The sequence below is a fragment of the Salarias fasciatus genome, chromosome 3 (genome assembly GCF_902148845.1).
Source record: "Salarias fasciatus chromosome 3, fSalaFa1.1, whole genome shotgun sequence".
Classification (NCBI taxonomy): Eukaryota; Metazoa; Chordata; class Actinopteri; order Blenniiformes; family Blenniidae; genus Salarias; species Salarias fasciatus.
In genome coordinates this window covers 14,455,929-14,470,279 of record NC_043747.1, presented here as the reverse complement: position 1 = coordinate 14,470,279, position 14,351 = coordinate 14,455,929, and the positions used below count along the sequence as shown (strand labels likewise).

Genomic DNA, 14,351 nt, shown 5'->3' with positions numbered 1-14,351 from the left:
AGAATTTAAATTCCAAAATTCCAGCAGCTTCAGGAAATGTTACCATAAAAGATGCAAAGTACTGTGTTGCAAAGTGTTGACATGTTGGATAACAGTAAAAAAGTACTGATACCTTAAATATCTACTTTATTTCAGCGATTAGATAACAATAACAACAATTAGATATGATTCTCCTGTTTGATTTGTGGAAACAGGGTGGCTGGAGAGACGTTACATGTTAGAGCCTTATGAGTCAAATCGAACTCAAATCGTCCTAAACTGGATTACTGATTTATTCCCAGTTCTGAACCCGGTGAGAGGAGTTTTTATTGCTTTAGTGCTTTTTTTCCCAGCATTAACTGAATGGTCCATTAAACTGGTTTATACAGCTGAGAGTTTATCTCTTATTACAGCCATCAACTCTGCAAAAAGTCATTCTGTCCTAATATCAATTCCTTTATCGATCAAAGTTATTCTTTGATTCTGCTGGAATAACGGTTCAATAAAGAAACATTATCAGCAGGAAATGATTTTCTCGTCCCCACAGACGGTCAAGGTTTGATGGCGTGCGTTGTGAAGTGCTGATAACGGACTGGGGTGAATAGAGATACGAACACTTTATCAGGGGAGCAGCAGACAGAGCGTCTGACCCCCGAGGCTTCCGATCAACCTTCCTGCACAGAAACACCGACATTAATTTAGCTGTATGATGCCGGAGCGTGGGCTGCAGAGAGGCTCCGAGGGCCAATATCTCAGGCTAAAATATCGCTGTTACCGACTTGTAAAGATTATATCGTCAGTTTATTCTCCAGCGGGGAGGAAGCCGAGCGCCGTCTCCCCCCCCCCCAAAAAAAAAGAGCAACATAAGTTAGCTGAATCGCTCTGTACACAAATAAATTAGCGAGGAGCGGGACGAGAGCAGGCTCCCGGTGAGAGGGTGTATTAACTCGCCGCCACTCCACCGCAAAGCCACAAAATCCCAAAGTTAAACACCCATCCAGAGTATTGAATGCAAACTCACTGCCGCGAGACAATTTCTCTTTCCTCGCACTTCTCATTTATTACATTGACAGAACAGCAACATCCATGAAAATACAGTAAGCAGGAATATTTCAAGACGCCCGCCGCGCCAATCGAGAGTTTCCCTCGGAGTTTGAAGATGGTGGGTTTTTTTTCTGCGGGAAACGGGGAACATTTGAGGAGAATGACAGCAATGAGAAACTTTGGTGAGCAAACTCAGACTAAAGTGAGTGTTCAAGTCCAGATTGAAGACTGAACTCCAAAGAGATTGTTGAAACTTCAGAGAGCCGCCTTTTTAAAACAGATTGCGGAATCAGATGTCCGATCAAAGCAGAAGTTTGTTTCTCAGCTGAAGGAGGCTTTGGACGAGTCTGTCACTCAGTGTGTCATCATATAATGAGGGAGTCCTCGCTACAAAGTTTGGTTTGTTCAGGACTGTGGTAAAAAAAAAGAGTCTTTCTCGACAATTAGATGTGGTTGTTTGATGTGAGACTGTGTCGAACGGTCAAGGACGCAATTTCAAAGAGGAGAAAAGAATGCAGTAGAAAAGCACATCAGCTACTCAGTGCTGGAGTTGATTCAAACAAGGCGTGAATATTTACATTGTAGCTTTCTCTGCCTGCGTGGTTGTATTACAAAAAACACACTCGTCCCATCAACGTTCTGCCTTCCGTTGTTACTCTACGTCATTCTTTTCTTTCTTTGTTTTTTCTGGAGGCTTCCAGATTCAGATAAACGGAGCAGTAGAGCAGTAGACGGACGGTTCAGTGTTTATTTCTTTTTTTCTGTGACCAGATGGTCAAAGCACCGAGCAGGTCAACTGAAGGTGAGACAGATCAGTGATGATGGCCGTGACATTTTGGGACTAGAGCGTTTACTGTGACCTTGTGCTGTAAAATTTCAGCTCTAAGTTTTTGTTTTTGGAACGAGAGTAACTGTTGAGTATCAGGACAGTCGGAGAAGAAGTATTAGAAAGAGCCATAGTGGAGGGACTTAAGGACATGAGGTCTGGTGTTGAAAGAAAAACTCCACTGAAAAATATTGCGGTTTAAAGTAAGGAAAATTAATATCTCACACAGTTAAATTGTTATAAAATGCAGTAATGTTCTTCACGGTGACAAAGCAAATTAGCCCCGTCCGCCGTGCTCCTTTAACACTGCGGTTTATGCTGTTTATGCTGTTTCTACAGTCTTTAAATTAGCCCTGCCGTCATGACACACTAACAGGGAGATGAAGCGAGGCTCAGGAGGGACTATTCATTATATTTTGCATTGCGTTGCACATTCAGCAATTCTATGTTACAATTATATCACTCCAGGCCAGATTGCCATTTATACCTATTTGTACTAGCAACAAATGATGAAAATACCTGCATGAATTGAGCATATTTCACAACTTTTGCCTTGTTGAGTGAATTGAAATTCTTTTCCAGTAGCTCTTCAACATTTCCCACCGCCACATCAGCTGGAAGTTTTCGGTTTTCCCATTCTGAAGTGGAATTATTTCCGTGTACCTGAGTTAATTCCTCATTAACGCACCATGAATTTGAGTTATCTTTAGGAACACAACATACAGGCTGCACAGAAAAGTATTGTACTAAGGTCAATCATCGTTAAATATATTCAGAAGATTTTTTTTAATATGTTCTTTTAAAGAAACGACAAAAAAAACAGTAAAGTTCCTTTCGTTATCAAGGCTGCTAAAATTTCAACTACTTTGAGATCTACCACCTCTGAAGCTCAAAATCAATCAGTGTCGTCGTTAGATTAAGATGAAGTGTAGCTGCTTCCAGATTAATGAGCAAATAGACATTGGTAAAATGCAACTGTATGATTTTCTAAAATGTTCTGTGCTCTGTGTGAGGTTAGTAGCAATTATCCTCGTGTTACAAACAATTATTTTCTTGCTGAGAGAAAATTAGTCAAATCAAACAGCCAATTGGAGATGACTTTTCAGCCTTGTTAGTCCTAACGCGTGTTGATTTAACATCATGTAGACCTTGGTATATAAGGCTTAAATTCCCCCCTAATCATTTACCTCGCTATAAGTCGGCGTATATTTTCATGAGGTTTTAACATGCAGGCTCCAGTCATCTAGAAATATCCCAAATAATCATAACGTCATTTCAACAAATAAAGCAATGTTTTATGTTTAAAACCCATTAATTTCCCTCAAAGATATGATCTGGTTATGATCTGAATACAGCTGTTCAAGCTTTTCTGTTCCCTAAACCTGCTCCATAGGACACATGGCCTCTTCTGTAAATCTGAAGCCAACGTGTTTTATCGAGCTGTTTCATTTCATCGCAGGATTAGATTTTCTTTCACGGGACACGAGTTCAAAACAGAAAAATCATTAGAAATTAAATTTGGCAGGAAAAAAATAGAATCTAGAAATAGCTTATATTGGTGCTGAACTTGGGAAAAAAAAAAAGCCTTTATAAAGAGGAGAAAGCCTTTTTGTTCCTAAATAGGATTCTGAACACCTCATTACTTTCCAAGGTGTTTTTTTTTTTAATCAACACTATGAGACTTTATTCTGACTGAATGGATGAAAAACCCTGAATCAGCTTTTATGCGTCTTCAGTATTTTGTGTCTCACTTTGAAATGCAGCCTGTTAAGAGGACCTTTGTGCACGGGTGAAATTAAAACGTGGACGACAAAGTGAGACTCATTTTTCTGTTCAGCGGCATCACTTATACCGACCCCGGCACACGAGTTTCAAAAACAGAGATTTATCTTATAGTTTCGTCAATAATTACATTGATTCCACTCATTTCCAATGAAAAATACTTCTTTTTCCAACCTCAGTGCTTTTAACTCCTCCAATTGATATGCTGCTGCTCCCCTCTGGCAGAAGTTTGATCAATTCTCAGGACTTTTTAACATGTCAGATTTCAAGCTCCCATCACTTCAGAGGTAAAGTCGTTGACAGGTCTGTCAGACGGTCCAGCACACAGCCGGGTCCTTTTTAACCCCAGGATGACCCCGAAAAGTCTAAACATGGCGAGATAGATATTTGAACTAACTTTTCTCTTTGACTAGCTGCATTTTCTGATGTTTACGAACATAACTCTGACACTTAATCCAAGATGCGGCGGGAGAAGCTCATCGACCAGTTACTGGTGGAATAGCATCAGCGTCGAGCCCATACTGTGAGAGAGAAACTGTAAAAACATGCATGCTGGAAGCTGCTTGAATCATGCGGCCTGAGAAGCAACAGACTTCTGCAGAGAAGCACTTCATAGACGGACTGATAATGAAATGCATTGAAAAGTGGTTTTCTTTGTTTCACAGTCGATAATTTCTACCCCAGAAGCAAAAACTATTTTTGTGATTTCTGACTTTTTTTGGTTGTTCTGTGTACTGTTTGTGACTGTCTGACTAATTGTATGTGTGTGGCTGACATGTGGGTTGTATGTCAGTCTATATGTCACGTATTTAATTGTAATGTGTGGAAAGTAGGTGTAAAACACAGAAAGCTTTGCGGTGAGTCCAGCTGAACGGTTTCCTCGTCTGACCGGCAGGCTGTGTGGCGATGTGAGGTACTCATGTTTGGACCGGGGATGTCAAACTCATTTTAGTTCAGCGGCCACATGCAGCCCCCCCGTGAGCTCAGGACGGCCGGAGCAGAGAAATGAGAAAAAAAAAAAAAAAAAAAAGAAAAGAGACAGAAAAACTCTCAATTTCTCCCTTGTTTTTTTTTTTTTTTTTTTTTTTTTTGAAAGAAGTACAGGTACTTTTTATGCACTTTATAACAAAAACAAAAAAATATATCTGTTCTCAGTGTTAATCTGATTGAAACACTGGACAAATCTGAAGATTTATTTGTAAATTTACTACCCTGCAATGTCGTCCTGGATGCTGGTTTTGACTGATGGACTGTGTGTGTGTGTGTGTCTGAGGTCGAGAGTCCCTCAGATGAACAGCAGCAGCAAAGAGAGTTGTTTCACGTGGAGACACGCGGTGTAGGTGGTGTTGTGACTCAGTCTGTCGGGGTAATTATCTGGTGCTCATAAGACTCGGGCCTGTTTTGGTCGCGTCTGTGTTTCAGCTTCTTCTGCCGCCGACTGATTTGAATCTGAGCTCTTGTGCACGTCGGGGATTCGTCGTGAGGAGCCGGCGAGATAACTCGATCACCCGCTCCCTTCTCTCTGCTGCAATCAGTTTTCTTATGAGTGTCATAAAGCTGCAGGTAGACAGACTCAGTGGAAAAAAATACGCTCTGTCCTCTCAGTTTCCAGGGCGAAGAGTCCGCTTCCATCTCAGGTGATTGGTGGCGAGAAAAAAGCAGCTGTGACCACATCAGAGCTCTTTTTGAAAAGTGTTTTGTTCAAAAAGTTGGAACGCAACAACAACAACAGCACATTGGCGGACGTTGCAGAGGAAGTGCAGCGGTGCCTTTCAGATACAGGACGAGTTTGATGTGAGAACTTCCTGATCAGCTTGCTCTCCTCTAACACGTGTGATTTAAATTTTACTTCATTAATTCACAAATATCTGGTGGCAACAGGCCGGAAATTCAAAGTATTTGCTCTTTCCTGGATGGCAGGGTCTGATAAATCAATGAAATACGGCAGGGAAAGAGTAAAGTCGGCTCCTGTAACGCAGGCAACAAAACTGTAATGCAAACTGACAGCGGTTAAAGATGACAATGCCGCTTCACAGATTTACACACTATCAACAGCACACATCCTAATCTGCTCATGTTTGGCGCCGACTGTTCCACGCACTCTGCGGATGTTTGGATCTGATTTAAGCTTCAAATCGTCGCGAGCGCCGCACCAGACCGAAAGCCCGGAGTTGTTGGTGTTGTAGGACACAGATAGAAGGGCTTTTCGCTGGAATCATTTGCCACTGTTTAGCATTTTGTGTCAAGCCTCTTGTAAGTTCCATACAAAACTCTGATGTGCCAGCCAAGAATGAACAGCGTGACTAAAGGATTTATCTTCGAGTGAACACAACGGCTGCAACTTGGACAAGTTGTTCTTTTTTTCAGTGCAATAGTTGTTCTTTTCCCCCCGAATGGTCTGTTAGGATTATTGTTTATGTGGCTTCTTTGAGATAACTCCTGATCAATTTCTGTTGGACAAAAGCAAGTCAGGCACTTATTCTCAAAGCTCCTGATTAAAATGTGAAATAGCATCTGATGGCCTTTTAAAGTGCACACAAGCACAAATACACACCTACGCACAGGTGACAGCCATTGCTGACATCCCACCCACGCACGGTACGAACGGTAGGCAAAAAAAAAAAAAAAAAAACCTATCTTTGACCCGCATGTGTCTTTCCTCTGACTCAGTGTGGCGTTAATCATGGCTGATGGAGATATAAACACAGATTCCACAAACGTGGGTCAAATTTGGCAGCTTTTCGCTGCACGTTGTGCCAAAACGCGAACACATGGTGCTCCGTGCCCCGGAACGCCGCCCGTTAATGAAAATACATCAGAGACTCAGAAAAACTTGCCCCAGTCGGCGATGCGATAGCTCTGAATGGATAAGCAGCTGAATCTGACAAGAGGAGTTCAGAGCCGGAGGCCGACGAACAAATAAATGGGAGCGGCGTGTCGGGGGGGGGATCTATAGATGAGAACGGCACTGATATATAGGGAACATGCATAATGCACGAGGGACGCCATCACAAACATGATCATAAAGAACAAGAACAGAAAAGACTGGGGTGATTGGGGTGGGATTTGATAGAATTTTATTGACTTTGGATTCATTTATTCGGTGTGTTCAACAGCGTGAAGTTACAAATCTCTCTTCAAAATAGAAAAAAATCTATGTATTCTTTTTAATGCCCGACGATGAGCTGCTGGCTCCGGCTTTTACTGCGACTCGGTGTATCCCAGATAAATGTTTAAACAAGCCCTGTCACCCTCGCTTTGCTGTGAGTAATTTGCCACAAATATATCACTCCAGTAATGGTGCTGACTTCAATTGATGCGCCGTGTGATACGGCCTAAAACGTTATCAGAGTAAAAAAAAAAAAGATAAATAAATGTTCACTTCAGTCAGCGTCAATAATGATCTCATGTCAAACTGTTACGTCTTTCTACATCAAAGGCTGATTTCTGCTCCTCGGTGGGAGTTTTAACGGGGGAGAGAAGGGTTTTATCGGCCTTTTTATCATCACAACGTGAAACTATCCTTCCTAAACCAGGCCTCCGTTTGAGTGCAAGGGAAATGTACACGCTTCCTGCCAAACTCTTCAAACCTCAGTGTTACAACTGATTTCGCAACTCATTCAACACAATGATCAATAATTATCGGTAACAAGGACGCAGTGACTGGAAGAGTAACGGCTGGGGATGCACGGCATTACAGGATATAGTATATCCTGACGTGAGATTAAAAATCCAATATTGTTGGCCTGGAATGAGTTTTACTGGCAACACGACTGGCCGGCGAAATAAAGTTTCTGTTGTGCCTGAATGTTTTAATGCCCGGCCAAACCGGCTGTGTGTACACTCTGAAGCGCATTGTATTTTATGACGGCGATCCGGGAGTGGGCCCACGCGATAACAGTGAGCACAATAAAACGTGAAGTCCGGAGCAGAAAACAACACCTCTCTGCTGTAACGCACCCTCAAAACCAGGAACTCACTTACTATGCCGCAACACTGGCACGAACATGACCGAGGACAGTGTATCAATACGTAGTGTAACGCTGATATAACGCCGTAGAAACGTTAACTGGACGTGAAATATGATACGATCTGCAGTTAGGATGTAAATAAAGTTAATTACAAGAGCTCTAACGAATACTACACAGACACAATTTAGAGGTTTAATGTCTTTATTTATCATATCTATTAAAACATGCCTGGTCCTGCTGGAAAGAGAATGAACTCCGAGACTAATGACTCAAAAGCAGCTTAATGGAGTCTGGAGTCAGCAAACCAGGAGTGAAACAAGATGGGCCGAGTGTCAAACCACTCAGACCTATAAAATACTCTATAAACCCCGCTATTCACAAGAAGCATCTGCCGTAGGATTGTTGAGCTGCATAAGCTGTATGTTCGGATATAATGAGGCGGCGTGCGCTCACGCTGGAAGTGATCACGGCTTGAAGCGATAGAAGAAATGAACCTGAGTTCGTCTCGCCGTTTCCATCTGGAGAGTGATTCAGCACAGAGAGGCATCAGTGCAGCGTGATCAACATGTGATCTCTTCAGTGATTCATACGTTCAAAGATTGACGTTTTGCATATACGACGCTGAAGTCGTCTTTTTAGCCGTGACATGCTACACAGTTAAACTTCAGACAGACTCGTCTTCAAAAAGGTTCATCGCTTCTCTCTTCAAACAGACACATGCTGTATTTTTCATGGGAGCAGTTGTGAGCAGATGTGGCAGAGAGAGAGAGAGAGAGAGAGCAGTTTTGTTTTTTGCAAAGTGCTGCCAAGGGCCTGACAAAACAGCACAAGCTGGAGCAAGTTCAGCGCGGAGGGGAAACGTGGAGAGAGATGAAGATGGAGCACCAGAGAGCAGGCAGAGAGGCATGCAAAGGAAAAGGTTTGTTACCAGATACGGGGTGAAGAAAATAGATGAGAGTCGGAGCACCCAGAGAAACAGAGAGGCAGAACAAAATTGAGATCAATACATATCTGCAGCGGCGTGTATTTTCGTCTTTGCACTGAGACTTACTTTGGAATATCAATGGAGACTCTGCAGCTGAGATAGCAGAAGGGATGAGAGAGGAGAGGGGTCGAGGAAAGAAGAAAAAAAAGGTGGATAAACACAGCTGAGGAGGGGAAGAGTGCTCGACGGCAGATAAAAGGGAAGCCGAAAGAGGCAGATGAGGGAAATTATTAACGGCGTGAGAGTCGTGGCGGCCCCAGAAATAGGTATCAAAACAACAATAGGAAACGGAAAGCTGTGACACGCGGGAGAACCGACAAAGAGAGAGAGATTGAAAGCCGGGGAGAAAGACTCGGACAAATGGGAAGACGGGGGGGGGGGGGGGGGGGGGGGGGGAAGACTTTCCGACGGGAGATTTGAGAAGAGGCGTGAGATAAATGAAGAAGTACAGTGGCCGGCGTCGGGGGAAAGACCAGCAAGACGGAGCACGGCGGTGACTGGAATTGATATGAGAGAGGAAGAAAGGCCGTCTGCTGTGTACACACAGAGACACAGTCTTGTTTTTATCTTAAAAGGCACTTTTACGGATGGAAAATAACAGTTTACAGCTGTACTAAAGAGTGGGAATATGGCTCCACATCCTCCAGTCTTCTTGACTCTCTCTTTATCTCCCACACTGCCATTGTGTCTGTACCGCTGCTCCTGCTTTGATACCACGATTGATTCCTCTGGTGAAAGCCCGTGTGCAGAAAACCCTCCGATTCAATATAAACCAGCTCGCATGTTGTATGAAAGTCTGAAAGAAATCCACTCAGAGTTCTTATTTTTGCCTATTTTTTTTTATTCGTCTCACTTTGTTCTGCTGTTGGAAGTGAGGCACACACACACACACACACACAGGCGACATGTTTAAACAGTGAAGGGTTTTCCTGCCAATAAGAAGTCACGAGAACCGACCGGAGTCCGCCGCAGCGCACCGCGAGACTCCATCCAACGGCGGCGGGACAAAGAAAGTCACTCCTGGAAACGAGTCCTGCTCTCGCGCAGCGTTTTGGATAATGATGAATTTCCCTCTGTGTGACAGTCGCAACCTAGAAGCTGTTCTCTGCTGCGGCAGACAAGCCTCTAATAATAACACCGTGCAGCCCTGAGCCCCATCTTACATATTCACACACACACACACTCTCTCACACTCTTTTCAGTTGCTGCTCATGGAGCTAATAGTGAGCCTGATGGGTTCAACCAGCATTAGGATTACTCAGTCGCGGTCAGTCAGAAGACTGTTTTGGCCTTGGGCTTCCGTTCTGTATAGAGTTCGCATGTTTTCCCTGCCTACGCCTTTTTCATCCAAAACTGAAACTGTGGTAATGCACAGGTGGAAAACCTGAAGTTATGTAGTAACTTTCGAGTCCACAAACGTCACTTTTTCCGGTGTCACCGGTCTCTTTAGTCACTTTGTTTAATCTCCCCGTGTGTTAATCCGGTCTGACAAACAGACCCTCTCTCCTGCCTCTCCCTCCCTCACGCCCTCTCTCATTATTTTTCCTGTCCTGTGGGGTTTTTTTACTTCAGGTGGAGCTGGAGAGAGGGAAGATCCTCCACATCAAGGCGCTGGCGCTGGGCGACCTGAACAAGGCCGGCCAGCGGGAGGTGTTCTTCGAGCTGAACGGCCAGCTCCGGTCCGTGCTGGTCAAAGACACGGTCGCCATGAAGGTACGCAAACGGGAAGGAGGGAGGAGAGCGATGGTCTGGCGCGGACAGTCGATGCGCTAATGGATTCTTTGAGAGCGGGATGAAGGCATCAGATGTATGGATTTGTAAGTGGATTAGTGGCGGATGGTATAATTGGAAGTATAGGATAGACGTCTGAGGATGATCTATAAATAGACGGGGGGAGGAAGGGGGGGAGCGGCGCCTGAAAAATAGAGTTGGGAGGGAAAAGAAAGAGTCGGTTTTATGATTTTTATTCATTGAAACAAATGGCTGAGCGAGCGCGGACGGGGACTCGGCGGGGAGGGGACGTTTCAATGAGCGGCTGAATGATTGCACGGGTGGACGGCTGGACGGACGAGAGGGTAAACGGCGGCGGCGGCGGCCCGACGTAGACGGATGACTGACGGACGATTGAAGAGTCTCTGTGTTTCTGTGCCCAGGAAATGAAATTCCACCCAAAAGCTCAGAAGTCCATCAAGGGTCAGGTGGGAGCGCCCATGCCTGGAAAAGTCCTGGAGGTCAAAGTAGAGGTCGGATCCAAGGTCGGTATATTGATAACCCACTTTTTTTGTTACTCATTTAGTGTTTATTTTTCCAAACTGCGTTCACACTTTGACTGTTTCTTTTTTTACGTCTTCTAAATAAAGTCAGTGAAGTGTTTTGTTTTTTTTTTTTTTCTTAAATCCGAACCTCCAGAAGTAAAGAATCACAAAGCATCAGGAGCAAATCCGTAGCAGTGAAACACAAAGCAGTGAAACCCCACGGCGCGCCGTTCGCCAGAGAGCACCGTGGCAGGATGGGGGATTGTTTTGACAGGCTCCTCTGCTCCTGATGCAACGCCCGAATACTGATTCCAACATAGTTTTTTTTTTGATACCTTGCTTATTTTGCTCAACAGAAAAAGACATCTTATGATAAATGCTGTGTAAACACGGAAGCTGTACAAGACTAGACTCTGTCTAGACATTAGACGGAGGAGTTTGGAAAAAGCTTCCAAAAAATTATACCCAATAGACACCTATAGATAAAAAGCTCAATACTTGCACATCAGCATAAAGAAGATAAACATGTTTCAGTGTAAACAAGAATATTGGCAAGAGAAGTAGGACTTCACAGGATACTATATACGTCTTCAAGCACATTTTTATTCAAAAAGGCCTGATTTTAGCAGGTTTAGATGACTCTGGTCATCCTGCTGAAGACGGGCTCATAAACAGGGAGTCTCTGTTTTTGAAGGGTTTAAGATGTTAGTAAATTCAGAAGCACTTTATCCGCTTGACTGTTTTGTAAATTGTGTGTAAATTGGGCGATTGTCACCCGCCTTAAAGTGTTTGTAAAATCGCCTTAATCAGCAGGCTCGACTCAAAGGAGGAACAACAGCATTTTGTTAGTTTGTTCACAAAAGTTCTGTTTGAGAGTGAGGAAAAAACACAAATCTAGATTAATATTGAATCATACATTATGAGACTTGACACCTTTTAGTTTTGTATTTCACAAAAGTGGACTGAATTTTCTTTCCTCGTGTTTTTTTAGCTTTGGAAAAATATAATTTTCAAAAAGCTCAATAATCTTCTACAGACTCCTCAAAGGCCTGTTGTATAATTCATTCTAATGTTTTCATAATCCTTCATAAAGCAGGTCATATGTTCATTTATAGAATAAGGTCCATAAAGGATTGTGGGTGGTGGAGTCGATGTTATAACCTCTTCGTTCATTGTGATTCATGACTTGCTAATTGATTGTGAAAGAGGCGGAAGTGTTTCTTATGGAGGAATCTGAATTCTTGGTGTGAAAATCATGCTGTAATTATCAGTTATAAAACAAAAATGTAGTCGAAAATGTTTTACTTAGCGTCATCACATCTGTGTTAACGTCCAGAATCCTCAGTAAAATGCTTCAACATGTGCAGCGCTATTAGCAGCTATATTACCTCCATAACAGTCTGCCTTACTTTTATTGAAGTTTTGAGTAAAATAATGTGTATCTCAGGCTGACGTCTCAGGAAGGTCGGCGCTGGTTCGGCCGCGTCGCTCACTTGACTCGTGTCTCTGAAATCACATCAAGGTGGAGAAGGGTCAGCCGCTGTGTGTCCTGTCGGCCATGAAGATGGAGACGGTGGTCAACTCCCCGATGGCCGGCACCATTAAGGCCGTTCATGTCACGGCCGACGCGTCCCTGGAGGGAGACGACCTGATCCTGGAGATCGAGGAGTAGAGCGCCGCGGCGGCGGCGGAGGCGGAGGGGAGGGCTTAGCGGCGGTAGGGAGGTAGACAGTCTGATCCTGGATGAGGCGAGAGGTGGAGGGAGATTATCGCCTTTCTCTTCTGTGCCTCCCCCAGTTTGTACATATCCTGTCTGGCGACGCTGGGGAGACGCAGAGCAAATCCAGACGCCTGACGGCGTAAAGATCAGTCCAGCGGAGGATAGCAAGTCATTGAAATTCTATTTAATTCTCCCCCTAAAAAAAAAAAGTAATTACTCTGTGTTTGGTGATTAGCTCAGACGAAACATGGTACCTTTAATAACGTCATGTCAACTTGTGTCAACATCTTCTATATCGTTGAATATTTTTAGAGTAACAGAGGATTTTTTTTTTTTTTTTTTTTTTTTTTTGTTTTTTTGAATTGTGATACATTCCACTGCTGAGACGCTCTTTTAAAATGTGACGTGCTGCAGCGAGCTTCACCGTGCGCAAAACTAACATGGCTCTTAACATCTGCGTGCAATTAAAGGCAACAGCTTCCACGTCATTGCTCTTCAAATTGCCTAATATATTCAGAGTGGCGAGACTAAACCTTTTATCTTCGACTACTAAATGTTCTCGTAGTAATTAGCACAGTTTGGACAGAGAGGAATTGACCTGACGGCGTTTTACCAAATCATTGTTTTTTGTTTTTTTGTTTTTTTTTTTTTTTCATTTGGGAACAATATTTTTTTGCCTCTGCACGACATTATCAAGCTTTGACATTTGTCGCAGTGCATTCTGGGAATGTGTGATCACTGTGTTAGCATTCAAGTTTGAAATTAGTTGGAAAAACAACAAAAAAAACACACACACAGGGTGAAGGACAAGCGATCGCACTCTCTTTTGTTTTGTATCTGCTTTACTCGAGTATTTTCACAATAAGAGAAGCACAACAGGAAGCCATGGCAGACGCGTCTCATCTTGCACTAAAGTGAAATAAACACTGTTACTGTATCAGTAATAGCGAATGGTTTCAGTTTTGTTGTTAAAAATCCCCAAATTCTAGAGGTTCAGAAAACGTTGTACTCCCTCCGTAAGCCAGGTTCTGTTACACACTTCTTTTGTCGTTGGCGGGTTTAAACGGGGGTCTTTTGGTGACTTTGCCGACTCGTTTCGGCTCGGCCGGCTCTGTCCTTTCTCCAGCTGAACGGTCACCGAGTCTTAAGGTGGATTTCGAGCCGTTTCCAGTGTCTCTTTCAGAAAGTTTTCTCCGCCCTGTCGTTTTCAGTGGCGGCCTCAGATTACGACGAATGGTCCGTGTGTGTGTGTGTGTGTGTGTGTGTGTGTGTGTGTGTGTGTGTGTGTGTGTGTGTGTGTGTGTGTGTGTGTGTGTGTGTGTGTGTGTGTGTGTGTGTGTGTGTGTGTGTGTGTGTGTGTGGTGTGTGTGTGTGTGTGCGCGTGGGGTTCTTTTTTTTTTTTTTTTGTGCCAGGTGTAAATGGGATTTCATGGTGCTGTAGTGGAGGCACGCGGTCTTATTTTCTGAGGCTTTACCGATTAATTTATGAGTTAATTCTCTGTCAAATGATGTGAAATTAGCCGGACTAATAAGAGACTCTGGAGACTTCCAGTCGCAGATTTATATTTCTAATGCGTGTGTTTGGTTAAATTTGTCCAAATTTGTTGTGTGCACGAGTCAAAAAAAACCCGATAAGCGCACATAACAATGACAAATTTACATTAACGCATTTTTAAGAGGATACAGACCAGTGACAGCTTCACTACAGAGGCAGCGCTGAATGAAACCGTCACCAACAGACTGGGATTAAATTCAGTTTTTTTTTGCACCACAGTTCCAAAATCCAAAT

The 14,351-nt window shown here is 43.4% G+C and overlaps 1 protein-coding gene across 1 annotated transcript in view; it reads left to right on the top strand.

Annotated features, from left to right (window-relative positions):
• pcxb (pyruvate carboxylase b) overlaps positions 1–13,536 on the top strand; it is a 277,811-nt gene extending 264,275 nt beyond the window's left edge. The window contains exons 25-27 of the mRNA XM_030087167.1: positions 10,160–10,300; positions 10,741–10,842; positions 12,365–13,536. Of these exons, the coding sequence (XP_029943027.1) occupies positions 10,160–10,300; positions 10,741–10,842; positions 12,365–12,514 (393 nt within the window). The 3' untranslated portion in view covers positions 12,515–13,536. The remainder of the gene's footprint in view (positions 1–10,159; positions 10,301–10,740; positions 10,843–12,364) is intronic.
• The last annotated feature ends 815 nt before the right edge of the window (positions 13,537–14,351 follow it).